Source organism: Echinops telfairi, unplaced genomic scaffold, assembly GCF_000313985.2.
Source record: "Echinops telfairi isolate 266 unplaced genomic scaffold, ASM31398v2 ScPeMD7_7458;HRSCAF=8496, whole genome shotgun sequence".
NCBI classification, from domain to species: domain Eukaryota; kingdom Metazoa; phylum Chordata; class Mammalia; order Afrosoricida; family Tenrecidae; genus Echinops; species Echinops telfairi.
In genome coordinates, this window is record NW_022111358.1 from 33,071,938 (window position 1) to 33,083,875 (window position 11,938).

General features: G+C 59.1%; 1 protein-coding gene across 1 annotated transcript in view; it reads left to right on the top strand.

The window, feature by feature from the left end:
- The window catches only part of CRHR1 (corticotropin releasing hormone receptor 1), a 112,359-nt gene extending 101,101 nt beyond the window's left edge, over nt 1–11,258 (top strand). Inside the window, exons 8-16 of the mRNA XM_045299475.1 lie at nt 4,055–4,161; nt 5,317–5,437; nt 5,673–5,826; nt 6,011–6,071; nt 8,110–8,182; nt 8,440–8,525; nt 8,686–8,821; nt 9,022–9,063; nt 9,444–11,258. Coding sequence (XP_045155410.1) covers nt 4,055–4,161; nt 5,317–5,437; nt 5,673–5,826; nt 6,011–6,071; nt 8,110–8,182; nt 8,440–8,525; nt 8,686–8,821; nt 9,022–9,063; nt 9,444–9,584 — 921 coding nt within the window. The 3' untranslated portion in view covers nt 9,585–11,258. The remainder of the gene's footprint in view (nt 1–4,054; nt 4,162–5,316; nt 5,438–5,672; nt 5,827–6,010; nt 6,072–8,109; nt 8,183–8,439; nt 8,526–8,685; nt 8,822–9,021; nt 9,064–9,443) is intronic.
- The last annotated feature ends 680 nt before the right edge of the window (nt 11,259–11,938 follow it).

The following is an 11,938-nucleotide window of genomic DNA, read 5'->3' on the forward strand; positions in this document are numbered from 1 at the left end:
GAGAACTAGAAAGGCGAGGCTCACCACCCATTTATCCCTCCGCCTTTCAATTAGCCCCACATGTGATTATCGGCCAGGCTGGCACAATTAACTCAGACTGTTCAGACCCCCCAGCCGAGAGCAAGTTGAGACCATCCACTCCTGTAAAGACTGACAGTCCCCGAAACCCAGGGGAGCATCTCAACGCTGTCCTGTGGGGTCACTGTGAGTTGGCATTTCCTTCCTGGCAGTGGGGAGAGGGCCACCGCCTGATGGACAGGAAGATGGCTTTTGCATGAGTCTCACTGTGTGGAGGGCCCTCCATCGACCTTCCCCTCCACCCCTGACTGCTGCACTTCCCACTTCGAGGTCAGGGGAAGTTGACAGGGATACCTGGGGAGCAGGGGGCCTGGAGGGGGACACCACTGGTTACTGGTGTGCCCCCTTCTGTTTGCTGACTCGGTGCAACTGCCGCCTACACCTCCCGCCACCAGTGGAGGCACAATGCCCAGCACCTGCGGGCCCCCACCCCTGGCTGGCATGTTTCCCAGTACTCTGGGTAATCAATTATTTTAATTAGTGAACATCCATCCCCTTATGTCAGCCCCCAGCCTCACCAGACACCCTCCCTCAAGACTCTCTCGCCCACCCCTCACCCCACCCCACCCCACCCCACCTTAAATAGCAGGGATCCGGTTATTGCGAGGCTTCTCTGCTGCTCTCTGGGGAGCTGTGCCCTAAGGAAGCACCAGCGCCCTGGGGTGCTGTGTCAGTGGAGCTGCCGAACTGGCTGCTTGTGGAATGGGACTTGCCAGAGTGCCCTGGGGATCCCCCGTCTGATGAGGCCTGCACACCGCACCCCGTGCTGTCACCACCAGGGGACAGGCCCTGAGCTGGAGAGCCCAGCTTGCGTGCTGGCCCCACCCCCTCTCCCTGCCTGGGCACCGGCACCCTGTCTCCCTTCCCAAAGAGGGCCTCTGAGTTCAGTCTTCTAGCTTTACCGTCAGCAGTCCCACCCCGGCAGATGGGCCAGTAATCAGCTTCTTCAGCCGGGGAAACGGGGACCCGAGGACCAGTCTCAGAGGGCAGTTGTGAGGATGAAAAGCAGCTTGGACCTGGCACACAGCTGGCACTCGTAAAGGCCTCCTCCCCACCAGAAGGCAGCCGCTGGGCCTGGGAGGGCGAGGGGGGTGGGCACCCCGGACAGAGCAGGGCACCAAAGGCCTCTCCCCACCCTGCTGATGGGCGGGGCCTGGCCCTTCCAGGAAGTGAGGGCGTCACGCCATCGTGGGCTCCACAGATGTTGTTCTCACCCAGGGGCTTCTCAGCATGGGCTTGTGGGAAATTTAATAAAAGGAAATTAAGTGCCAGCTCCAGACAGGCTGTGATGTGCATCTTCTGCAGTTCTGGGTTTGGGCATCTGCTATGGGGCCCTCAGGCCCTCCCCTTCCATGTCTCTTACTGGACCCGAGGGTCCTCCTCATCAGCGTAGGGTGAGGGGTCTTCTCCTCTCCTTTCCACTCCGCCCCCATGCTCTTCCCTGCCTTCCTAGTATATCCTCCCTCCCCTCCCTTATTCCTCTCTCCCCCTGCCTCCCTCTTCCCTTCCATTCAGTCTGCTTCCCAGACTGTTGGTGGTTCAATCCCACCAGCAGCTGCTCAGGACAGAGACAAGACTGTCGGCTCCGGCAAAGCTGTAGAGAGCTCTGAGAACCCTCTATGAGGTCGCTGGGCGTCAGCTCAACTCCGTGGCAGTGGTTCCGGTGTGGGGAGGTGGGTGGGCAGTGTACAACCAAGGAGGCCTGGTGGTACAGCAGTTGAGCACTCGGCTGCTAACTGAAAGGTCAGGGGCTTGACCCCACCAACCAGCCGCTCTTGGGGAAAGAGGTGTGGCAGTCTCCCTCCCTCCCTCCACAGCCCTGGGCACCCCACGGGGCAACCCTACTCTGCCCTACAAGCTTGCTATGAATTAGAATCAATGCCAGGGCAACGGCTTGGATCTGATGCTAAGGCCCAAGTGGCTGGGGCTGCCATGCTCCTAAAGGCCTTTGCCAGGAGAACCTGTCCCTAGAAGTCTCCTGGGCCCTCTGGACGTGAGAGGCTCCACAGTGAGCCCACCCCTTTGGACTAGGGAGTGGGGAGAGGGCTGGGCCCTTTCTGGAATGCCTGCTGGATGTCCAGTCTCTAAGGTATACACCCTGTTCTCCAGTGGATGAGTTTGAGAAAAACTCTGCCCTGAGGGGCCTCTGTTTCCTCACCTGGAAGGTGGGCAGCTCGGCCCTTGATCCCATAGGCCTTCCCCATATGGGGTGGCTCTGAAGGGATGGCCCAGGCCCTTCAAGCCACAGCCCCCCGGGCTTATTCATCACCGTTCCTTGGCCCAGGCTTCAAACTCATTCATTCCCATCCAAGTGAACCTACACTCTAATAGGATCCCCAGGAGATTCTTTTTTTTTTAATTATAATTTTAATTTTTTAAAAAATCATTTTATTGGGGGCTTGTACAACTCTTAACACAATCCATACATCCATCCATTGTGTCAAACACATTTGTACATTTGTTGCCATCATCATTCTCAAAACATTTGCTTTCTACTTGAGCCCTTGGTATCAGCTCCTTGTTTTTACCCTCCCTCCCTGCAACCCTCCCTCCTGAACCCTTAATAATTTTTACATTATTATTTTGTCATGTCTTTTTTTTTGTCATGTCTTACACTGTCTGAAGTCTCCCTTCACCCACTTTTCTATTGTCCATCTCCCAGGCCCCTGGAGAGTCTTATAGCTCCCCCAGGATCTTGTTAAAATGTAGGCTCTGATTCTATATATCTGGGGTGGAAATGCAAATTCTCCACAGGTGGGGGTGGAGTGAAATGGAATGAACTGGTTAGAAGCCTAGGGAAAGGGGACAGAGGGAGGAGCTAACGAGCACCCCCCTTTTCAAAGCCAACTTCTTCTTCCACTCAACATATACTCCCACGGGAGTGCCCGGCCTGGGGCAAGGGATGCAGGCCTTTGGAGCAGGGCCAGGCGTCGGCAAAGCGCTGGGCACTGGTGGCAGCCAGCCCGGCTAATGAGACAGAGACTCGCTGGCAGCCGCAGCTGTGCGTGGTCAGAGACAGTCTGGAAGCTGGGAGACCCCTCCAGGTCTGTGTTTCCGTAAGGAACCTTCCTGTTCTTGACAGAGTGGTCCCCAGAGTTGGGGGGAAGGAGACGTGGAAAGGCTCTGCAAGTGAGGCTCCCTCACCCCTGGGGCTCGGGTTTATTAGAAGCTCAAACCGAAAAACCAAACTCACTGCCTTCCAGTGGATGCTGACTCAGCACGACCCTGCCTTGTGGGTTTCCCAGACAGTAGCTCTTGACAGGAGTTAGAAAGCCCTGTCTTTCTCCCAAGGAGCAGCTGGTGCTTTTGAACTGCTGGCCTTGTGGTTAGCAGCCCAGTGTGTAATCAGTACGCCACCAGGGCTCCTCTTGGGAGCTGAAGTCCCAGCACCCCCCACCCTCTGTTGTCATTGTCGTTGGTCAGTGTAACACCAGATGGGGAGCATGGGCCAGCACACCTCCAGGCAGGGAGGAGGGCAGAGCCTGGGAAGCCTTCGTGAGCCCGAGGAGGGTGGTGTTCATTCCTGGTCTCTGTGGGGGCTGTGGCTTCTCTCAGTGGTGGGGGCAGCATGTGATCGGAGGGCTTCAGGGGTGACCACAAAGGTGCGTGCTCAGCTGGGAACTAGACCAGAGAACGGAGTCTGAGGGCACGGGCACCTCTGAACCCAGCGTGGGCCTGGAGCTCCCGTGAGCCAGGCACCCGCAGGCCTGCCGAGTAGGCAGCTTATATGAGGGAGACCCTTGAACTGCCCATGCTGTAACCGAGGCTGGAGTGAGCACCTCGAGGCTCAGGCCGCAGCCTCCTAAGCAGCCGCCCCAGGACGAGGCTCGGTGCACAGTGGGGTCGAGGAGGGGGAGGGCGGAAGGTGACAGTGGCCTCGCTCCGTCTGTCACCAAGGGTGGGCTGCCCTCGGAGTACACCGTCCAGGCGCGGCAGGGAGCCTCACCCCTGCCTCTGTCCCCCTCTCCCTCCTCAGAAGAAGAGCAAGGTGCACTACCACGTGGCTGTCATCATCAACTACCTGGGCCACTGCATCTCCCTGGGGGCCCTCCTGGTGGCCTTTGTCCTCTTTCTGCGACTCAGGTGAGAGGGTGCTGGGCCTTGGGTGGAGTAGAGAAGGAGCTCCAGGAGGGGGCCCCCCGGCCCCTCACCTCCCCAGGAGCAGTGGTGTAGGAGGAGTCTCGGGTCTTCCGGAACCTCCCACAGGACACTGCCCCGCCCCCAGGTACTGCAGTGCGAGGTGGTGAAGGGGGAGGGGGATAAAGTCTGGGGGTGACTTGTGCCAGTCACATCAGGCCGGTGACGTGACACCATGCGGGGTGATGAAGAAGGGGAGGGGGGTTCCGGGGAATGGCCCGCCTTGGGTTTTAGACTTGCCTGTGGCCCTCGCCCTACGTCCAAGGGTGCAGGCGTCAGCACCTGGCGGGTCTGTGCCAGGAGAGGGTAGGGTGGGGCGGGCTGAGCATCAAGGCTGATGCCAGCCCGAGCTGGCTGCCTGTCAGAGCCCCCCAGCTGAGCTGGAGGGGCTGCCATGGAGGGCATGCACACACAGGATCCTAGTGGGGAGACCAGCAGGGCTCTGCGTTCATAGCTCACAGGTCACAGCTGCCTCTTTCTCCAGGGAGTCTGAGGCCCCTTGTAGAGCAGGGAGCCTGGGGCGACGTCATCTGGAGAGTCACTCTGCCCTCCCCAGGCCTGATTGTCACACCCTCCCCACCCTCCAAGGTCCAGGCTGTGGAGAGGGGTAGAGCCGGTCTGGATCCTGACAGGCACAGCCCAGCTGGGCATCCGTGGGCAGCTTCCTGACCTCTCTGAGCTTCCTGGTCCAGGGCTGGGAAGGGCCACGCCCACTGTGCACAGCGGTTGTGGGCGTGAGGCGAAGGCGCATGAAGCACCCTGTATTACCCAGGGGCTGAGCTCGGGGCAGGGACAATGACTGCACGCCACATGGTGCTGGTTCACGTGTCCGAGCCCGGCTGAGCCTGCATGTGGCTCTGCTCTGAATCCCAGAGCTGCAGACAGAGGAGGGCGGCCCCGTGGCGAGGGGGGTCACTCCAGAGTGTGAGAAGCTCTTGGTCCAAGGGCTGGGGTGCAGGGGCTATAGGGGAGATGGGCCTTCTGCTGCCACCACAATGTGTGTCGTGACCCATTATCCCCGCTCTGAGCCTCAGTTTCCTCCTCCTCCCCCATTCCCTCTCCCTCCCCTTGCTCCCATCACCCCCACCCTGCCGCCCCCAGGAGTATCCGGTGCCTTCGGAACATCATTCACTGGAACCTCATCTCGGCCTTCATCCTGCGCAACGCCACGTGGTTCGTGGTCCAGCTCACCATGAGCCCTGAGGTCCACCAGAGCAATGTGGTGTGTTCTGGTGGGGCGGGGGACTTGGACAGGGCCAAAGCCCAGAGTCGGGGGTGAGGGAGGTGTGGGGGCATCCCAGGGCGGGGAGCTGGGCACTGGCCTGGAGACTCCAAAGCCAGGAGTGGGGTCCCAGAGGGCCCCTGGCCCCAGGGTGGGCTGCGGCCCCTGCCTCTGGCTCAGCGGCCTCCCGCCCATCTTGACGCATGATCTTCTCCGGTGGGGGTGGGGGTGGCAGGGCTGGTGCAGGTTGGTGACCGCTGCCTACAACTACTTCCACGTGACCAACTTCTTCTGGATGCTGGGGGAGGGCTGCTACCTGCACACGGCCATTGTGCTCACCTACTCCACCAACCGGCTGCAGAAGTGGATGTTCATCTGCATTGGCTGGGGTGAGCGGCACCCTCACCGCCGGCTGGGGGGCTTTGAGACCCCGGCTCGGGTTGGGCTCATGGGGGTGTGCCCTGTGGCCCGCTGCCCCTCCTTGGGGACAGCTTGTAGGAGGATGCCGGTCTGAGCTCCACGCTGGGCTGCACTGGGGTCCCCTCATCCCTCTGATGTCTGTCTCTCCCCCAGGGGTGCCTTTCCCCATCATCGTGGCCTGGGCCATTGGGAAGCTGTACTATGACAACGAGAAGTAAGTGACCTCCTCCGCTTCACAGCCCTCTCCCCGCACGCTCAGAGTCTGGGGTCCACTTCCCCTGGTGCCCGCATCTGTTAGAGAGGAGCTGGACGCTCACTGGGTTGGCGAGGAGGGATATTGGGTAGGCGTGCGCCCAGCCTTTTCCCTCTGACTCCTACACTGGGCTTTGACAAGAGACGGAACAGCAGAAGGGCTATGGGCTGTGCCGGAGCCAGACCGCCCTGGTTCTACATTGAGACGCCATCATTCATGGTGACGTGACTTGGAACCAGTCCCTGGAGCATGCCTCGGTTTCCTTATCTAGGAAGCGGGCATCCTAATAGTAGCGCCTATCTCAAAGGGTTGTGGTGCGGGCAATGTGAATGAACATAGGCTAAGCATTTCAAATCACGCCTGGCACGTGGTAACGTCTACAGCAACCCTTCCTAGGGATAGTAAGACTTGTTTTAAGAGGCGATTCCGTGGGTTGAATCACAGTGGGAAACCTCTCGGTGATCTCAGAGGCCCCTCCAGCTCTAAAGTCCCTGAGTGCTTATAAAAGGACTTGGGTACCTCTCCCCGCCGCCCCCCCACCACCACCACCACTTCCCATTTACCCCTGAAAAGTCGACTTCTGCTGCAGTATTGGCAACCTTGGCTGTACATCAGCACCCTCTGGGAAGCTGTAAACTGTGGTAATTGGTCTGGGGTGTGGCCCAGGCATCGGGACTTTAAAAAACTGCTCCTTTGATTGGAACATGCAGCTAAGAAGGAACCCCATTGGGAAAGAGAGAGAGAGAGAGGCTACCAGGTGGGCGTACACAGTCTTGGCTTCCAGAATCTTCTTTGCCAGAGAAGTGCTTCCAGGAGCTCACTGTTTAGCTCCAGGGCTTCCAGGGGGCTTCCTCCCAGTGCCCCCTCCCCACCCCCTCCGTTGCAGAGGCTCCCGGGAGGCAGGAGCCTCACAGCCCAACTGAGAGCTTGGAAAATGATTTCTCAGTGATATTTACCCAGTTGCTCCTTCCTGGCTCAAGACCAGCTGGCCTCACTTCATTTGCATAGCTGCAGAGCAGGTGCCCACCCCCACCACTGTCCGGGTCCCCAGACAGGAGCATCAGGGTGGGGTGGGGGTGGGGGTGTATGCGTAACGTGCGTGTGTGTCCATGTCCCTGCTGCTCTAAAACCGCCATCTAGTGGCCAAGTGCTGACCTGCAGCAGAAGGGATCCAGGTGAGTCAGACCAGAAGTTGCAGCCCATGGCTCCTAAGGACAGAGAGCTGTGTTTGGTCTGGGTAGTGTTAGTTGGTTGGTTGGTTTGATTTTTGCTGTTGTTGGATTCTTTTGCATGTTGCTAACCTGAAAATCAAGCGGTTTTGCACAGAAATCTCAGTTCCTGGTTTATAAGACCTAGTCCTGGCAGGGCAGTCTCCAGTCTGTCTGCAAGAGGGACTTCCGACTTTACCCTGTCCTCACCCACCCCCCAGACACACACACACACACACACACACACACACACACACACACACACACACCACACCCTCTTTTGCGCCTGGGACTTGAGGGGTCCTGGCCTGCAGCAGGTTCAGGCTGCGATTACACACACCCGGGCAGGGATTGCTCACTGCTGGCACCCGCCGTTTGATAAGCACTAACCCTGCTCCTCACCTGCAGGCCTGCTGAGTCCAAGCAGGTGCCACAGGAGCCCAAAGGGGAGCGGGGACGCTGTGGTGTGTTGGGCCCATGACCGAGATGGGGATGGGTCTCCCAGCCTACTTGAGAGCCTCTCTGCTCTTTCCCACAATGCCCCTCCCTGTCACAGCCTTACATCTCATCACAGAGGATGCTGCCCATTTTGCAGGTGGGATAACTGAGGCACGGCGGTGGCCTTGTCAAGGTCCTGGCCCTCTGCCCGGGGTAGAACTAGAGCACCCAGAACCTGGCTTCCTGGCCTAATCTCTGCCTCCCTCCCCCACAAGGCAGCTGAACTGAACCCGGATGGCTCCCCGCCCTCCCCTTCCCTGCCCTCCCCTCCCCTCCCCTCTGTGGTCTTCTAGGTGCTGGTTTGGCAAGAAGCCTGGGGTGTACACTGACTATATCTACCAGGGCCCCATGATCTTGGTCCTGCTGGTAAGAAACTGGGAGGGAGTCGGGAGCCAGGGGCACAGTGGGAAGGGCAAATAGTGCCCCCTCTGCCCAGAGGTGGAGACTGCCCGGGGAGGGGGCCTGGGCCCAGAATGTGCAAGTGCTACCCAAGGTAGGACCCCGGGTGAGAAAGAGCCGATTGGGGAAACCGAGCCCAGCCCCCCCACACACACCACTGCCCACAACGACTGGCTGGCACACATGCCCACAGCACCTACCCCCATGGTGGGTTGAAATTTCAGATCAATTTCATCTTCCTCTTTAATATCGTCCGAATCCTTATGACCAAACTGCGGGCATCTACTACGTCGGAGACCATTCAGTACAGGTAACTGGCTCTTCTCCTACAGCCGCCCCCCCCCCTGCCACCCGTGGGTGCCTCAGAGACTCCCCACCTCTGCCCCAGAGTTTGCCCCAGCTCCTGGGGACCCCTGCTAGGACCCCAGCCCCTCCTGAGTGGGCTGTAACTCGGGGCCTCCCTCCCCCAGGAAGGCTGTGAAGGCCACGCTGGTGCTGCTCCCTCTGCTGGGCATCACCTACATGCTGTTCTTCGTGAACCCAGGGGAGGATGAGGTCTCCCGGGTGGTCTTCATCTACTTCAACTCCTTCCTGGAGTCCTTCCAGGTATAGCTGCCGCCCCAGCCTCCCCCAGATGCCCCCAGTCTCCCCTCTAGCTCCAGAGGGCCAGATGGACACTGGTGGGCAGGGCAACTCCCAGACAAAGGCCAGGAGGAGTGGGGGTCTGGGGAGAGGCCATGGAGCCCCCGTGGGTGGTGGTGGTGGTGCCTGCCCAAGTCCCCTGAAGGCCTTCTCCCTGCACCCAGGGCTTCTTCGTATCTGTGTTCTACTGCTTCCTCAACAGCGAGGTGAGGACCCCGGGGCCAGGGCGCCAGGCTGTGGGGAGCCCTTCTGGTCTGAAGCTCCTGTTGGAGGGGGAGGGGGCTGCTTCTTGAGCATCCTGGTCTCCTCCCTGCTCTGCTTCTGCGGTGACACCCCCTGCTCTGCTCTCATAGGCAGTTGGCATGGGGACCCAAGTGAAGGGTTCAGTGGAACAGGTTGCAATTCTGGGAGGGCCACCCAGGTGGGGGTGGACGCAGAGCCTCCGTATGGGCCTAGGCCACAGAGAAGCCGGTCCTGGTCGATATGCAAACAGCCCGTGGTTCCTGGGAGGCCCCTCTGCTCACCTGTGCGGTGGGGGGCGGGGACTGAGGAGCGGCTCAGACATCACTGTCCTGTGCTCCTGCAGGTCTGCTCGGCAATCCGGAAGAGGTGGCACCGATGGCAGGACAAGCATTCGATCCGGGCCCGGGTGGCCCGTGCCATGTCCATCCCCACCTCCCCAACCCGGGTCAGCTTCCACAGCATCAAGCAGAGCACGGCTGTTTGAGGGGTGGGGAAAGTGGTATGGGCCCTCGTGACCTGAGTCTGGGGAAAATGATCCCCAGGCCCAACTGGCCATCCATCAGTTCCTGTCCCCACAACTTTTACCTGGCTCTGAGAGCCCGTGGGGAGAGCTTACTGCCAAACCCCAGCTGACCTGAGAGTTCTGGGCTTCTGAGAGTGGGTGGAGTCTAGGCCCCTGATGGATGGAAATTACCAACAGCCTAGGATGGGCCCAGGGTCCCCTTGCCCCATCCCTTCTTCGAGAATCAGCTGGAAAACTGGAAGCAACACACAGACCCTCCCCCCCAAGAGAGGTTTTTCCCACAGCACAAAGTGGCCTGTGGCCGGCCCTCCAGAGACCTGGGGTTGTCCTCAAAAACGGAGGGGCAGGGGTGGGGGGAGAGGCCATTTGCTGTCCCAGTGGCTCATGGGAAACTCATGGCAGCCTCTGGGAACCAAGGCTGCGGTGGCAAGAACCCTGGTGATATCACGAGGTAGGAGGTGACGTCCCCAGAACCCAGCACTCCCATCCCACCAAGACTCATCTGGACAGCAACTGGCTCCCAGAAGCATCCTGCCTCGCTGCCTGACACTCTGGAGCCTGGGCGCCCCTCACGCTACCCCAGCTCTCCCCACCCACCCCCTAGGAGTTTGCCCTCTATGAGGAGATGGGGAGGGGTCAGGCTACACCCCCACCCTAAGCCAGTCTCCCTGTGAGGTGGGCAATGGACGCCTGGGTGCCCTCACTGGCTCTGGGAGCAGCACTAACTGGGCACAGCGAGTAGAGGCGCCGAGAGCCTCAGAGACAGGACCAGTGCCCTCCTTGCCCAAGTGCCTAGAGCCAGCCCACAAGCCCCCACTCCCAGGGCCCTGGACAACCAGGGCCGGGGTCCCTGCAGGGGCCTGGGACAGATGGCTAATGTAAATGATATTTATCTTTTCAACCAGCTTTTGTGAAGGCCTGACTAAGCCCAGGACTGGGTGGAGAGGGGCCTCAGAGAGGCTCAGGCCACTTGTCACCCTCCAGGGGCTCTGAGAAACCAGATACCACCCACGCCCACAGAGAGTGGAATGCTAGGTGAGCCCCCAGGGGTGTGAGTGAAGGGGCCAGCGGGAGGGCCTGCGTCTGGCCAGGGCCCATCTAGCTCCTGGTAAGGAGGGAGTCTCGGCCCTGGACTAGTGACTAAAGGGACAGACAGCCTGAGTCAAGGGATGCAGTGAGGCCCAATGGAGCCATTCCAGGGGCAGGCCACAGAGTCGGGGAGGGGAAGCCCTGCATGTGTCCCCCGTGTGTTCCCCAGACGAGGTGGGCCTGGAGCAATATGTCCACTATACACTCAGGAGAGAGGGGCTCCGGGAGCAGGTGGGCAGTGGGGTCTGGAGAGTGAGGTGGGCGTGCTAGCAGACCCCACTTCAGCTGGAGCAGAGGAAGATATGAGGGTGGACCTTGGCCACCGGGGGTTGGGGGAAGGGAGAGGAGCCCAATAAAGGGTCCTGGCTGACAGGAGGGGCCAGGAGGGACCACCTAACCTTGAATGACCACAGTTGAGACAGCTTTCTCAACTCTGTCTTGGACTGTGGGAGAAGTGAGTATGCCAGGTTTTCCCTGGCTGTGTGTGTGTGTCATGTATGTGTGTGTGTGTGTGTGTGAGAGCTATGTGTGTGTGTGTATGGTGTGTGTGTGTGGAACGATGTATGTGTGGTGTGTGTGATCTATGTATGTGTATGGTGTGTGTGTGTGTGTGTGAGAGCTATGTGTGTGTGTGGAACGATGTATGTGTGGTGTGTGTGATCTATGTATGTGTATGGTGTGTGTGCGTGTGTGTGTGATGTATATGTGTGTGTGTGGTGTGTGTGTATGGTGTGTGTGTGATCTATGTGTGTATGTGTATAGTGTGTGTGGGGAACGATGTATGTGTGGTGTGTGTGTGATCTGTGTGTGTGTATGGTGTGTGTGTGTGTGATGTATATGTGTGTGTGGTGTGTGTATATATGGTGTGTGTGTGATCTATGTGTGTGTATGGTGTGTGTGATGTATATGTGTGTGTGTGGTGTGTGTGTATGGTGTGTGTGTGATCTGTGTGTGTATGGTGTGTGTGTGTGTGTGATATATATGTATGTGTGGTGTGTGTGTGTGGAGCAATGTATGTGCGGTGTGTGTGGTGTGTATATGTGTGTCTGTATGTGGGGGTAGGGGAGGGAGGGCAGTGGCAGGGTGTAGCATCAGGATAGGGGTACCTACAGGCTCAAAGGGCCTCAGTCAGGGACTCAGGGATGCACTGGAATCTTGAAGAGACCAGGACTGCGGAGGAACCAGGCTTACAGTTCAGGGACTCAAAAGGACGAGGGGCTGCTTTG